The 16,658-nt window shown below is 35.8% G+C and overlaps 1 protein-coding gene across 2 annotated transcripts in view; it reads right to left on the bottom strand.

Annotated features, from left to right (window-relative positions):
• Positions 1-47: 47 nt before the first annotated feature.
• HADHA (hydroxyacyl-CoA dehydrogenase trifunctional multienzyme complex subunit alpha) overlaps positions 48-16,658 on the bottom strand; it is a 67,231-nt gene continuing 50,620 nt past the window's right edge. For both annotated transcript variants that reach the window (XM_051976335.1, XM_051976337.1), the window contains exons 14-20: positions 12,335-12,421; positions 3,881-4,021; positions 3,126-3,194; positions 2,143-2,338; positions 1,374-1,488; positions 663-808; positions 48-572 (exon numbers count right to left, since the gene is read on the bottom strand). In XM_051976335.1, coding sequence (XP_051832295.1) covers positions 427-572; positions 663-808; positions 1,374-1,488; positions 2,143-2,338; positions 3,126-3,194; positions 3,881-4,021; positions 12,335-12,421 — 900 coding nt within the window. In that variant the 3' untranslated portion in view covers positions 48-426. The remainder of the gene's footprint in view (positions 573-662; positions 809-1,373; positions 1,489-2,142; positions 2,339-3,125; positions 3,195-3,880; positions 4,022-12,334; positions 12,422-16,658) is intronic.

Genomic DNA, 16,658 nt, shown 5'->3' with positions numbered 1-16,658 from the left:
TTGTTTAATCAAGAGGGTAGGTTCAACAAAGAGAAAAGAAAGATGAGGAGGTTTATAAAGTTTGGTTTTATTGTCAGATGTGAGTCATTCTGGCAGGAATCAGTTCTGCCACTAGCCTTGCAGACTACTGGAAGCAAAGGCAGCTTCAGCTGTGTGGACCAACTTGGGTTTAGAATCTAGAGCACAATGAGTTCCATTTTCCAAAGTGAAGTGCAATATATCCAATTCACAGCTGATGGAACTGGGAGCTACCAAGAATTGATTAGAACCTAAGGCACTTTAACCAGGAGCTAGACTGCAAAGGCTTGAGCATATGTTTTCTCACCAGGTTATCTAGACAAATCTAGATGCTGTACATTTGGAAATAGCACTACCTCCAAGCTGGGGGTCAAGTGTACGTCCTGCACAAGATCAGATCGCTCCTGCTCAAGGATAAAACTTTTTGCTAGGGTTGTTCGCATGGTCAATCAGTAATTGGCAAGGAGTGAATTGCGTTCCATAGATCGCTTCATATCTCTTCATCCGGTCTACCAACTTCTGAGCACCATACAGATCTGAGAAACGGAAGGGACCTAAATAGAGAATAGATATCAGATACTGAGGCAAAGAGCAAAATGAACATTTACAAGCCAGCAACATCTATCTTCAAGAAATGTACAAACCTCCAAGGCAAGGTGGAAAGCCAAGGCCAAAGACTGCCCCAATGTCTCCCTCTGCAGGAGAAGCCAGAATCCCTTCTTGGAGACACATGATTGCTTCATTCACAAATCTTGTTATTAATCTGTACTGGATCTCTTCTGGGGTAGAGCTGCCAACAAGAATATCCCATCCATCAAGGAATATCTCACCCAAAGGGATGAAAAGATAGCGAGGAGGGATAACTGAATTTAAATTATATTCTAACATTCACCAAAAGGTTGTACTGATCTAGTCTTTTCAGGACTTGAATACTCAAATTCCAAGACTTCTAACTCAAGAGGACTTATTCATGAATTCCACTTTTTCTCTATAAGGCCCTCTACTGGATATATGAAAGTAAGTCACAGCAGAGGTGTCTAAAAACACTGTAAGAAATTCTTTGTTGACCAATTGCTAATTACAATATCAATGCCTAAAAGTTGGTTTACTACATCTAAGAATGGGATAATGGAATTTTTCTACTTGTAAAGGGTTCTAGAACAGTAATCTTAACCTGGTTCTGCAATAGTTGGAGGGATTGATTTTAAACCCTTTTGAAGGACATAGAAACCAAATAAGAATGTATAGGAGAGTGTTTGAAAAGTGAACTATTAAGCACTGGGAGATCACAGAAAAATAATTCTTTTTCCTGCTAGAGAAATGAATTTCCACACTGGGAACCCCAACTGACTTACACTTCAGATCGAGGAGAGACCTTCAGACCTGTCAGAATTTCATCCATGCCAGAATTCAAACTCTTGCTTTTCGTTCCTGTCTGGTAGATGTAAAAGCCCTTTCCAGATTTGCGACCTGGAGGAGACAGTAAGAAAGAGAATCACTAAATTCTTAGTTCATAATATGAATCCTTGTCCCACTAGTCTCCTAAGACTAGATGAGGGAGGATCACCATTTATGATCCCATGTATAAAGCGGTATTTTGGGTACTGAGGAATATATAAAAATTATCTAGCATGGGAGAGGAGACACACACAAATAATATAAAACTGAATATGTTAAAGTGTGTAAGAAACATAAAATTAGAATATTATAATTAAAGAACCCAAGACACTAAGGTTTTATTCCCAGTTCTGCTGCTGTTTTGTTAACTTTATCAGTATGAGCCACCTATGAAGTGTGCCTCAGTCCCACTCAGTATGCTTTTAAGTGATTTTAAGCTACTCTCATCTTCATGTTAGGCTACAGAAGCATTTATAAAGTCAACTGTGCAATGTAAATGACTATCTGGTATATGATGGCAAATCAAATATTTATCCAATTATCTTAGGTAGGTAGACAAAAATTGATTTTGAGCTACTGCCAAAAGCAACTTTTTACAGAATCATTTTAGAACTGTACCTAATCTCTGATTTCACCTTTAACAACTCAGATGTTCCATTTAGGTCCCCTGTAATTCCTTTATCTTAAGGCTGCTTGGGAAACTTATGGTTAGCTGAGCTAACTCACCCAAGAAACCTTTGTTGACCATTTGTTTCAGCAGTTCTTGGTTTCCACCACCAAAGCGTTCCCCAAAGGCTTTGCCCAGCTCTTCTGATACATGTTGAGCTACATCAACACCAACTTCATCTACTAGTGTGGCAGCACCCACAGGGAAGCCAAAGTTTGTAGTCAGGCTATCCAACTTTTTGGGCTCAATACCTTCCTGCAAAAAAGGAAGGAGACATCATGATAATCAAGGTGCATCTTCCAGAACCCACCTTCTTAAGCTGTGGTTAGTGATATGGGGTATCATAAGGAATGTGGTGACTGCGAAATTATGATTTATTATCAGTAAATGTTTGATTTGTATACCTATTTTAGATACCTATTATACCCAGGATCACAAAAATTTCTTGGGCAAAAAGGGGTTGGAATGAAAAAGGTTAAGAATCCCTGGTTCGGAGAAGAGAGAGGCACAAAGTATAACGGAGGCCAAAGGCAGACCTGATAGGTACATAGCTTATAGAAAAGCAAAAAAATTGTCCTTTTTGCCCTTTTTTTTAAAGAGTCCAAGCATTGGCTGAAATCCACTGGGGTAGAAAAGAGGGCACAGAAGCAATGCTACAAAAAAGAACATGGTCATGTTATGGTGCTCAATGACCAGTTAAGTGCCTAGAATATGTTGGTAGGGCCATCCTACCAAGCATGCCATGTACAACCACCAGTGGAGAAGCCACTAGAAAAAAGTCAGGTGAAAAGTCACAGACAAAGGGTGCCCTATGCTCTGCAGTGGATATAGAATAATCTCTGAAATCTATTTTCTCTTAGTTTAGGATGTGGATCTCCCATTACCTAGGGTAAATTCAACTACATTAAAAAAAAAAACTTGGAAAGGGAGCTTATGTACTGTTATGTCTGTGTCAATACAGTAAGGAATAGGATTGAAGTTCCACAGGATTAATAAAGAGAGCAGAGTTTATCCTAGAAATGTTTTAATGGATAACACCAACCTGTAGAATTCGAATGACTTCAGACATCATGGGTGCAAGACACCGGGTGGTATAGAAGCCTGGTCCATCCTGTCAAAAGAGAGGATATAAAAACTTGGCAAATGACATTACTGAAATATTATATAACTAAGTTCCCCAATCCAGGAATGATTTCAAAATTTAAAATGTCTTTTGTTCTTAATCTCAAATCAGCTTTAAAACTATATTGTAAAAATAGACATGCTCCAAAGAAAGCAGAGCAATAGTCCCGTTTTGAGGAAGAAACTTGCCTATAGTTATATTGTCAGTTACCCTACCTGACAAGTAGTTAGAAGGGGAAAAGAAGACTAGGCAATGGTGACAGCCAAGGTGAAAGAAATAATACCAAAGAAGGCTTACTCCTCTGGCTGTTCATATTTGTAAGAAGGGAAGGGTAACATAATGGAAAGAACATAGGACTAAAAGTCAGAAGACCTAGAGTCTAATCATATTCTATAACTTACTAATTTGTAAGACTTTGGAATATTCTCAACCTCTGAACTCCAATTTCTTTATCTGTCAATGGGAATTATAGCTGCTCTGCCTACCCCAAAGAGTTGTTAAGATGATCAAATGAGAAGATGGGTGCAGAAGTGCCTGGCAAACTCATAAAGCGATATATGCATATAAAACATGGTTATTAATGATAATAATTATCATTATTGTTTTTTTTTTATTGTGAGTTGAATGAAGGGAATGGCCAGCTTCCAAAACAGGCAGCTCTATAATCCTTTTACCTTAACTACAATGATCACTTTTCCCTGCTTGAGACCAACTGAGACTGCAGAGGCAACTGTGTCCTGGGAAGTTTTGTCTGTTGTGATGATCTCTAATAGCTGCATCTTGTCCACAGGAGAAAAGTAGTGCATTCCAATAACCTAAAGTGGGGTATAAAAAGCAACGAATGCATTGGTACTTAGAGAAATTAAAATCAATGCCCAACATAGCTAAAGATCATTAATGTGGCAAATAATTTTCATTTGGAAATATGAGTTCCTTAGTGAAATTTTTAGCATATTTGCAGGAACGCTATTGAAATAAAATATAGTCCTTCCTCACCTATCTGGAGCTAGGTCTTACTTCATTAAGGAGCACTTTGTTACCATTAACAGTTAATATAGACGTCATCTCCAAAGACCAGCACTAGATTTACTATCAAAGCACAATAGTTGGAAGATTATTAAACAGGGCTGTGCTAACATATCTATTACTAAAGCTTACATTATATTAAGGAGGTTTTATTCAAAACAGGGGAAATCAATGTCTTTCATTTTCACAACTAAAATTACTTTTTACAACCAAGAACCTTGCCTCAAAGCTTAAATAACAATTTAAGTGTTGATAAGTGAGGTGATAAGAGAAGGGAATGGGCTGGATTATCTTCTGTAAACTACAAAGATGTTTTACTAACCCCAAATTTTCTCCAGAAACAAAGGCCCTTCTTATAAATACAAGTATTGTACTGATATTATAGTCATGTAATATCCTAGTCTTTAAGAAATTAAAAATAAGTGTCACACAAAGAATAATAGAGATATCTGATGGATGTGAATAGCTTGCCATATATAACAAATATGGAATTTTTGCAAAGACATAGAATAAAGGCTTTCATCTGGGAAACGTATAAACAAAATAGATGGGTTGATAATGTGGTAAGATGAAGTGATACTAAGGGGCCAGGCCAAATGCTACATAGGTATCCTGCAGATTTTTGGAAAAAGGAAGGAAGGCCCTTCACATGTTGGATGACCCCCTGAAAAACTTATTGGAAGGGCAAGAATAAGAGTTACATGAGATTGACAGAAATGGATAGATTTGTTATCTCTTTAGGAGGAAAAAACAGTCAACTTGGTAAGATCAACTATCCATTTTACCTGAGTAATTTTGAACTTCAAGCTACCACAGGCATTGGTGGTATTACTTTCTCCCACTGAAGTCAGTTGAAGGATAGGACTCTATCTAGAAATGGAAACGGCAGAAGCCTCCTTCACCTTAAGGCCAACCCCTTCTCCTACTACAATTGACTGACGGGATTCTACCTGGAAGACCTCCACAATGGGCATCTTCATCTTAGGACTCATTGACCACTTATAAACTTTGATCCTCCCAGCTCCAGTGAAATCAACCAATGAGGCCAAACAAGGAAATACTAAAAAGAGAGGCTTCTTTATATCTACATTCTTATTAGTACCCTGGGGCCCCCTTAATCCAAGAGGTTTTTCTTGCAAGGCAGTCTGTCAGGACTAGGGATGTTGTCTGTCAATGTCAAGAATCAGGAGAAAGACTGTTTCCTCTTTAATTTTTCCTAAAAAGGCCTTTCCTGTCTATCCCAAACATACTGGAACACAGACAATTCTCACTTTATGTAAATTCACATTATACAAATTTAACTTTATGTAAAAAATTCTGAAAGGAACCTGCATTCCAAAAAACACCTACATTAACTTTAAAATACTGTTTTTCTCCCATCTTTCGCTGAGAGAAGAAAAGAGATTTGAGAAATTTCATGGAAGTCAAATTCATCTGATAATTAATGGGTTAGTGGAGTCAAAAAAGTAAAATAACATATTTCTATGAAATTTTAATATTTGTAATATTAATATATTATGTATTATGTATGTATATAATAATATATGTAAAGGGCTATTTATAAATATAAATCTCTTTTCCACCACTCCCCTAGTTTAGGCCTCAATTGTTGTAATCATCATCTAACTGGTCACTCTAACTTCAGGCTCTTCTCTAGTCAATCCATCCTACACAAAGGTATCAACTTTCTATGCTACTGGTTTGTCATCTCAAAAATTGTTAGTGACTCCCTCCTGTTTCTAAGATAAAATACGGTCCAGGGGCCAGAGCACCTGCCTTGAAGTCAGGAGGACCTGAGCTCAAATCTGGCCTCACACAGTCAACACTACTTGTTGTGTGACTCTGGACAAGTCACTTAATTCTCAAATGCCTCACCAAACAAACAAATAAATAAAATGCAAACTGCTTAGTCTAACATCAAAGAGTTCCTATAATTTGGCTATCTTTAGAGCCTTATTTAAAATCATTCCCCTTCACTTAATATTTAGAATAAACTAGACTAATAGTTACTCTCCAAACTCAATCAGTTATGTCCTGTTCTACCCAGAAAGTTTCCTAAGCTTAAAATATACTTTTTTCACCTCCGGCTTTCAGAATTCTTAATGTACAAAGTTTAGGCCCATGTTCCTTGTTATGAAATATTCCCTAATCTCCCAAGCTAATGGTCATTTCTATTTTCTCAAGTTTTCTTTAAGCACTTGGTTTTGATCTCACCTTTGCCCCCATCATTCTCTCCCTGACAGGTCATCTTTGGTATATACCTCTTACCTCAGTAGAGCGTAACTCCTGGAGGACAAAGGACTGTCATTAAAAAAAAAAAAAAAAATCCTGTATCGCCAGCATCTAGCACAGTGTCTTTACTGGTTCTATTAAACTGAAATTATGCTTTGTTATAGAACTATAAAAGACCTGCAATTCAAAGTTTATGGTTTCAAAAAAGCCCCCATACCCTCCCTCCAAATTCCTAAAGTTTATAGTTTATTCTCTGGGCTTTTTTTTTTTTTTTTTTTTAAGTTTATAAAGTACATCTTGACTTCTGTGGGGTTATCCTTGCTTGGTTTTCCTTTCTCTCTGATTACATTTGTTTCTTTTACTGGGACTTCCTTCTCTTGCCCTCTTTAAGACAGGCATTTTCCTAAGTCTCTATTCTTGACTATATTTTCTCTAGATTCTAAAGATTTTATCCTACTGTGTGGCTTGACCTATTACCTCTATGAGGACTCCCACTTCTATACTTCTAATCTGAATTTCTCTACTCTCCTTAATATGCCCATGTGCCCAGGGTCACATCAGTATTACATGCTATTACCTGAACATGCCATATGTTTTTTTTTTTTTTTTAGCAAAATACATTTTGCTCTCCCTGTTCCTCATGCCTACATTCTTCTTCTGCAGACACCCCTGTCAATCGAAACTCTACTCATATTTCAAGATCCAGCTTCTTTTGTTCTTGTAGTCAAGTTTAATCTCTCCCTTCGTTTGAACTTCCAAAGCATATCTATATTCCATGTTGTGTCACCATATTATATTTTGTATTCATGTCTTAATCTACAGATTGGGGGAAGAGAGGGGCAGGGAACTGTATTTGTTCTTTTATATAGACCTAAGTGCTTAGTAAGGTGTTTTATACTTAATAGGCATTTAGAAAATGTTTGGTGAGCTGAATACACAAACTACTTCTTAAATACTTTATTAGACATCTTCCACCCCAAAATTTAGCTTTTACTTTTCTTCAAAATATTTGAAAAGCAAAATTTCATACAAACGCAGTTCAACAAACATTTACTAAGAGCCTATGATATAAAGATTATTACCTAGGCCCTGAGAAAGATAAAAAGATAGAAAAGATTTAGGCTCTGCCCTCAAGGAACTTAAAGTTTTGCTGGGGGATTAAGATGCTAGTGAATACACAAAATAAGCAGATAAGAAAAGGAGCAAGTACTATGTAAAGACTTAAAAGGGAAAAGTTATTATGAACTGGGGGAGGAGAGAGGTCAGCATAAAGATACCTGCTAAGCCTTCCTGAAGGGGACACTATTTGAGTTAGGATTTCAAGAACTGTCAGAGATTAAAACAGAAGAAAGATATTAGACAAAATAATAGTATAAATAAATTTAAGGAGTATATGGCAAGGAAAGTAAATTAGGTCAGAGTACAAAACAGGTAGAGATTATCCATTATAAGATTATTATCTTTACATAAGATTAGGAAAGCAGACTGATACAATTGTGAATGTTAAATAAAGAAGTCTGAATTTGGAAGGCAAGAAAGAGCATTACTATAGGGATCTGAGCATGGGAGTCACAGTCACATCATAGAACCCAGAATCCAAGGAAGCAGGTGAGGGAAATAGAGATACTATCTGGAAATTGGTAGCAATTGGAAACAGAGGAGAAATTCTAGGGAGCATAATCATTAGCATTCATTGTGTATATTTGTATTCACTAGATACATTCAGTTGTACTATTAAGAACAGAGAAGCTACCTATAGATTAAGGGAAAAAGAGTAGACTTGGAGAAGAGCAACAATGAATAGCTGGATTTTCTAGTTGTGGATTCTGTTTTTATATGTGTGTACTGTGTCTTTTATATTATATCCAGGTCCTGGTGAACTATATCCAAGGATAATGAAACAAAAGGAAAATATAATTACTAAAATGCTATCAATGAATCTCTGAAAAATATGGGAGAATGAGAGAGGTGCTGCAGGATCGGAAATGAATAAATACCTCAATTTGTTTTGTCTGGCTATTCATATTTGTTACAAGGATTTGGTTTTCTTTTCTGTTTCTGCCTAACCCCCACAACCCATATTTTCCAACAGTGGGGATGAAGTGGGAAAGAGACAAGATCAATTTTTGTTTGTTTGAAGAAAATTTAATTTTTTTAAAATCCCAATTTAAAAAAAAAAGGAAAGAAAATGATTTGCAGACTGTAGTTGAGTGAGCTGATTGATTCTTGGCAAAATTCTCAAACACATTATTATAGAGAAATGGTTCATGAACATTTGGAAAGAAAGCAACAAGCAAAAAGCTGCCACAGCTTTACCTACTGGCCATGCTAAGCTAATTTCCTTTCCTAATAGTAACCAGATTGGCAGACTGGCCAATTGGAATGCCATGGAAGCAGTACAGTTAGACCACCTGTCAGAATATTCTTCAAGAAACAGGAGCAAAGGAACATGATTATCTACATAATAAGATCCTGCCATTTAGTTAAATTCAAAAAGAATTTAAGTACCATATCCCAGGAACTGTTCATGGTGCTAAGGATATGAAAAAAAAAATTGCACTTGGTCCCAAGGAAATTACTTTATATTTAGGGGGAAATTCTTCAGATGGACAAGTGATACAGATAAATTCTCTGGCTTATCATTCAATTTAAACTCTAACTCAAGTTTTGATACTTTTTTATGACTCAAGCTATAATACAGAGATCATATAACAATAATTTAACTATCCAGAATCATGGGATCTTTCACCAAAGTAATATTTCTAGATAAGTAAAGCTAACCTCTTTAAATGTCAAAGTTTTTCATTTTAATTATTTTTGTTTGAGATTAAGTGAAATGTATTATATCCTTCCTTGGCCTCAAAAATAAGGAACAATGGGAAATAGTTCAATTATTTCTTGATGTCTCAAGAATTATCAAGATTAATATCAACTATTTTGAACTATAATAAAGAAATAAAAGTAACAAAGCATTCAGAGGTTAGAGCTACCTGTCATTACAATTACAATAGCCTAGATTTTGCAACTAATTTGTTTCTTTTCTTACTGTCAGCTCTCACTTCTTAGTGCTGTTGGTATGTTTACCTGTAGCAGATCCCTTTTGTTGTTCAGTCATGTTTGACTTTTTGTGATCCTATTTGGGATTTTCTTAGCAAAGATACTAAAGTGATTTGCCATTTCCATGTTCAGCTAATTTTTACAGATGAAGAATTGAGGTAAACAGGGTTAAGTAACTAGTCAAGTGTCATATGGGCAATAAGTGTCTGAGGCTGGATTTGTATTTGAGTCTTCATTGCTCCAGCCTGGTACTCTATCCACTGGTGCTATTTAGTCACCTGTAATAATTCCCAAACCCCTCCTCATCAGTGCTTCTTTTAACCTTAAGCTAAGACAAATGCTTTAATTTGCTAGATTTGTGTCTAAAAAGGATCAAAGAGACTCAAAGTAAGATGGTCTCCTAAGAATAAAGTACTATAGGCTTTTTGTATGTAAACCCTGAAAATCTATTTTGACTGCTCAAAAATGTATTTTTTTTCCTGGCTTATTTTTTGGTTTTAGTTGACTTCTAAATAGATGAGATTATTAAATAAGTGGCTCCACCATGATTAGTTTATACTGAATAATTATGCAAAAACTCAAAATACCCCAACATGATTAGGAATTCTCCAAATATGAACTGACATTAATGACCTTTTTTGTGTCAAAGCCTGAAGTTCTATGTTTACATAATTATAGTCCCAAAATAGCTATTTCCCCAATCTTTTGCCCATATTATCAATTTCTTCAACTGCTATCTTCATTGAATCTTCTGAAACTTTGCCTATCTTCCCCAACATCCTTATTTCTTCTGTACAGACATGTCTTAATTGTTCCCATTCACTTTAGCTAACAGTATTTGCTTGCATACTACTCTAAATGTGCAGAGAAAACTTCAGTGCCCCATTCTCTTCCTCTCTTAACAACCCTTTCTAGCCATTCAATAAAATAATTTTTCTTTCTCCACCAAATCAGTCTTGGATTGTTATTGCTTTACTAAGGGGAGTGCTCAGCACATCTCCTTGTCTGGAGACCTTTCCTTCGATACCCAATTCAACAACAGGCATGTACATCAGAAAACTGGGCATATCACTAGGGTTTCCCCATTAAGTGAGGTTCTGTATTTTAAATAAAATGATTCTTCATCTGATTGGGTCTAAATGACCTTTCATTTCTATGATTAGAAGTAATTGGAAAACAGTGGAAAGAACACTGGATCTGGAGTTAGGAAATTTGGTTTAAATGCTGGCTCTGCCATTTACTGCTTAACACAAACAATTCACTGAGCTCTGAATCTCAGTCTCTTTTCTCATAAAATGGGGATAACCTATTTCAAAGGAACAAATACTTAATACTCACTGTGGATTTAAAGGCATTGTGCTGGGGATACAAATGAATATAAAGGACTTCTTAAGGACCTTATAATCTATTGGTGGCATATGGCATGAATGCATATAAATAAAAATTAAGTAATATGAAAAGAAAGAAAAAACTAAAGCAAGTAGTCAGAAAAGATTTTATAGAATAGGCATCTTCAGCATTTTAAGAGGTGAAATGAAGAGAAGATGACTTCCAGTCATGAAAAAGTTACCTTATGTTAGCAGAGAGACCAAAAACGGGATGCTAAGTTTGAAGAACAGTTAACAGACTAATCTAGTTGAAGCATAAAATAGAGAGAATATGGAGAATGTGAAATGTGAAATAAACCTAGATAGCATGGAAACAAATTACCAATGGTTTTAAGTGCTAGGCTAAGTCTAAGTCTTAATTTTTTAACCTGGAAGACAAGAGGGGTTCACTGAAGTTTCTTTAATAGGGAAGTAACATGCATAAATTAAGTCTTAGGAAGATTATTCTGGCAACTGTTTAAAGGATTGGAAAGATGAAGGCCAGAGACTAGAAGTAGGAAGACCAATGACAAAGCTAACTGAAAGGTAGTGGTAGTGTGAGGGGAGAAAGAAAAGTGAGAACTCCTATGAAAGCAGAAATGACAAAACACGGCAAATGGTGAAGGAAAGGGAGAGGGAAGAAACAAAGATCACTTGGAAACTGCACACCTGAGTAAATCCTTAGGAAAGTGGTACCCTCAACACGACTAAGTTTGGAGGAAGGATAGGTTTAGGTGGATGTGAAAACAAATATTCTTTTGGACATTTTGAATATGAAATACATACTGATGTAACATTCTTGGTGGCATGTCCAGCAGGCAATCGGTCAAAGGGAACTGAGTGTTCAGAGGAGTTATAAAAGTGGGGTATTTAGCTATTAGGACACACCTTCAAAACATAAGTAAATTTATGTCTCAGAATTGCCCTGAAGACCAAATAAGAATGCCTATAAATTTCTTTTGTAATTCATAAAGGATTATACATCAACTATAATTTTGTTAGGTAGAGTATTTTTACAAACATTGTTTACAATGTTACATAGATAAAATTTTTTTTAGCATAAGTCACACTTTAAGTGCCCAGTAAAATGAGAACACTGTGTTGAGAGCTGCAGGAAATACAAAAAGGAATAAGATGGTTACTCTCAAAGCATAATAGCAATAATAATGATTTAGTAGGAGAAATAAAATACACATGCAAGTATTCATTATACAAAACAATATACGTAGAAAGTACACACAGTGCCTTTTGAGATCTGAGCTTCAGTCCTTTTGGAAAGGTTTATTTCATACCTCACTTTTACCAACCAATAATTCCCACCCTTTTGGAAACTCATAACCCAAAGAACACCCATTTTCTATCTTCTACAGAAAGTTTTAAGTAGTAATTCATATTTATTAAACTACACAAAATGTAATTAGAAACTTAGGAAGGGCAAAAACTTACCTTTTCAGGTCTTTTGCTAACAGAAGCAATTTCACTGATTGGGAGAGCTGATGTGTTACTAGCAAAAATACAATGAGCCGGAACTACCTGACAAAACAAAACAAAAGGCATTAAGAATATACATAAATGTGTCCCTAAAGAGTCTAGAACAAAGACGATCAAAATAGTTCAATCCAGTTGGGTCATTCAAAATTGTCCTGATAGAAGTTACCATTTATTATTGCAAAGTGCCCATAATATCCAATAAAACTTGGTTTGAGGGTCTTCAAAACAAAACAAAACAAAACCTAGTAGTGATCACTGGAATCAACCTGGATTCACTGAGAGTGAGTGATACCAAACTAATCTCATCCTTTATATTGATTACAACTAGAATGGCAGGTCAGGACAATAGTATCTTAGATAGACAAAGTATCTGATCAATTTTTTTGTTGGCTATGATGAAAATTATATCTTGTTTTTAACAGAGCCTCTGACAAAATTTCCCAAAGTATCACTATGACTAAGATGGCTAAATATGGATTGGATGGCCACAAAGTTAGATAGAACCACAGCTAGATGTGCAACCAAATAATGATTAAAAGCTTACGTTTATTTCCTTGGTGATTTACCTCTAAAAATCAAATCTAATTGCATATGTAGTCTCCTGGACTCACATAAGGGAAAAATTTACAGTTAGTCTGGGGGAAAGGGAAAGCACATAGTTAAAGAAAGGAAGAATATGTTCTCTTAAGTACTGAACAAGAAGAACAGTACACACTCTAATGACCAATTAAAACTGTGATGGTGAGGGGGAGATTATTCTCTCAAACTACATAATAGTGAGAGTCTGGAAACTTCAGCTAGAGAACTTTATAAGACAAAGCAGAAGGGAACACAGTAAACAACTAATACCATAAATAGTAGAATCAATACTCAATTCCTAGTTCTGTCAACCTAGTCTTCTCTAGTAGAATTTCAGTGTTTTGCAACTGTCCAACTCTGTCATATTCAACACTTATCAATGACTTCTCTGAAAATGTAATAAGGCATTTTATCAGTTTTAAAAATAATAAAAATTTAGGAGGAATTTAGGAGAGGACAGAATCAAGAGTCAACATCTGTTAAAAAAAAAACAACCCACCTGAATCAACATTCAAAATGCTTAACAGGCTAAAATAATAGGCTGAAAATGGGATAATGAAATTCAACAGGTAAAAATGTAAATGAAAGGTTAAAAAATCAATTTCATAAGAGAATGATAGCCAAGAGATAGGCATGATATAACATGAAGCAGATATCTGATTAAGATTAAAGTTATTCATCTAGGTCTGTTTGATCTGTAATTAATTGACTCCTGAAATCAGATGGAAGGAAATCTCTGAAAGATTAAGAGGAAAGATTATGTCTGGTGACCTGTGTGACTAAGATGAGAAAGAAAGAGAATGACCAGAAGCTGACTTTCTAAATAAGACCTCATAGACAAGAGCTGAATATAGGAATCAGAAAATGACAACAAATATTAAAGAGCTCAAAAGCTTCCAGGTAAAGAGCCTTAGAACAGGTAAAGAGCCTTAGAACAGTGCATAGTTAGCCAAAAAGCATGAGCAACAACAGTAAACGAGAATTTCTGCTTTATAGCAAAGATGGAGGGCAGGGATCTCTTGCAATGATCTGTAGACTGTGCTAGGTTTGTATTGCTGCTATTGTCAATTCCATAGTACAAAGTACAAGTTGGTCTCCCCACTAACGAAGGTGAAAGACTTGGAAGTATGCCCATCCAAATCTTCAGGGATCGTAAAACCATACATAGAGAGCTGAAAGGGACTATAGACATCATCAAGTCCAGCCTCTTTATTTTATAGACAGGGCTAGCAAGATGAAGCAACATGCCTATCACAAGGGGCAGAGGTGGAACTCAAACTCAGATCTTTTGTCTATGAATACAGAGTTCTTTTCATTGCACTATCCTTGGGGGAAAAAAACGGTAGAGATGTTGCAGGGAAAAACAGATGAAGGAAACTCCAAAGAAGAAGAGAGGAACCTTATATATTTGAATATAATACAGGAGGAAAAAGGATGGCAAAGAGACCCACTGAACTGCTGGATTTGTATGAAAGATTTGTGGTTCTTTTTATAGATCAGGGGCACTTAATAATTGTTGTTATCAATCCCTCTGGGAATGCGGCCTATGGATTCTTTCTCATACAAAATGCACTTATATATATTTAAATACATAAAGATAAGATACAAAAAACTACGAAAGAAACAAATTATATTTTGAATTCTAGTATATAGTCTGGGTCAAAGAAAGGAGACATAAGTTAGGGGAAGATACCTGGTAAGAAATTGTTATGATCATAAAAGGAAGACAATTTCTCAGAGATAAGGGAGAAGAGCCAACACTACTCTTAACAGTAACAGTATAGCAACACAAAACATTCAGACGAATCCTAGATGGGGAGGTATTGCTTTGGATGAGAAGGTGCTAGCACATTCCCTCTTGGAATTGGACAGTATTCTATTCCAAAAAGATGCCGGGAGTTTCTGGTCCTGTGTCTCTCCCAGACAAGCACACCTATTGCATAAAGATTCTCAACTTTGCTGTTTCTTCAGCTTTCTAGTTTTTTAGTTCTGCCCATCTTCATTTCCATTCTTTTTTATGCCAAGAGATATCTTTATCCTGTCCTGCCCCCACAAGATCCTATTATCTCCCCATGATTGATATCATTATTCCTTTTAAAGAGAGAAACATGAGCTACCAACTAACTAAGCCTTTTTCTGGTCCCAGATAGCCAAACTACAACTTAGCATTACAGTCAATATCATCAGCAAATAAGCACTTATTAAGAGCCTGTTCCAGGCACTAGGCTAAGCACTGGGGATACAGAGAAAGGTAAAAGACAGATTCTGCTCTCAAGGAGCTCATAGTCTAGTGATGGTAACAACATGAAAATGACTGAGTACAAACTAGCCATATAAGGAATAAATTGTAGATAATCAATAGGGGGGAAGTCCTAGCTAGGATTAAGAGGGATCAGAAAGGAAGATGGGTCTTGAAGGAATTCAGGGAAACAGAGATGAGGAGAGAGAATATTCCAGGCAGGGGGAACAGCCTGGTGCCTGGAGATGAAGCATTTTGTGTAAGAAATAGCAAGGAGGCCAAACCAACATTACTGCAGTACAGCATACGTGATAGGAAGTAAGATGTAAGAAATAACTACTATGGCATTTTAAAGAACAGGGGGAAAAGGGAAGAACCATCATTCAAATTAACTCACAAAATAACTTATCTTAGTATGATATTAATCCCAGGGATCATCTAGTCTAATCACTATCAAAAGTATGTTTAACATCTATTTGAAGAATTCCAATGATCTCTGCTACTTCCCATGGAAATTTATTTTATTTTTGTACAGTTCTAGCAGTTACCAGGTTTTGTCTTATACTGAATCAAAATCTACCTCTGCAAATTGGGTCCCTTGGTCCTGGTTCATTCTACATTTCCTAAAGACCCATTCTTCCATAAATTCTGGCTTCACTACAACTACTCCACAGAAAGGATTGTAACAAATGAGTTTACACTGACACAATCAAAAAGGCATTTCTTCATTTCAGTTCTAGACATTTCCTCAAAGTTTCTGACACCATGTTTTCAATTTCCAGGGTATTGTGCTTTCTGGCTACCTTCTTTGGATGTTATTTAGAACTTATTGGGAATGAGGGGGAGAGGAAGAAGGAGAGAGCAAGAAAGAGCAAAAGAGGGAGAGGGAGAGAGAAAATGAATGAATGCAGGTAGATAAGAGACCAGAGGACTCCCCAGGACTATCATTGATTCTCTTCTCTGATTTAAGGGTTCTGGATAATATTATCTACTTTCTCAGTTTCAACTGTCATTTACATACAATACAAAAATTTTCCTAACTTTCCTTGAACTTTATTGCTTAGTTTATAAAAGACTATATAGATCTGAAAGTGTCAATAGAAATACAAACTAAACATAACCAAAACAGAGCTGTTTATCTCTGGACCCACAACTCCTTCCTATCAAAGTCATGTCTTCCAAAATAAAATATTGAAAATAATTTCTGATTGATTACTATTAGTAGTAGGATGTAATTTGTGTCCAATATATATCTATTTATCTATATATAACATCAACTGTTTTTTTCTCTTTTAAGACTTAGAACTCCACACTGTATACACATAACAGAAGATTTTTGACTTGAAACCTATAACTTAAAATGCTTGTTCCTAAATAATTTTGTTAAAATGTTGGAATTTCCCCAAATTCTTTTGTATTTAGTAAGAGTTAGGGCTTTTGGTTCCTGCAATGCACTATATC

Source organism: Antechinus flavipes, chromosome 2 (genome assembly GCF_016432865.1).
Source record: "Antechinus flavipes isolate AdamAnt ecotype Samford, QLD, Australia chromosome 2, AdamAnt_v2, whole genome shotgun sequence".
Lineage (NCBI taxonomy): Eukaryota > Metazoa > Chordata > Mammalia > Dasyuromorphia > Dasyuridae > Antechinus > Antechinus flavipes.
The sequence above is the reverse complement of the archived record's forward strand: the minus strand, read 5'-3'. Positions and strand labels throughout refer to the sequence as shown.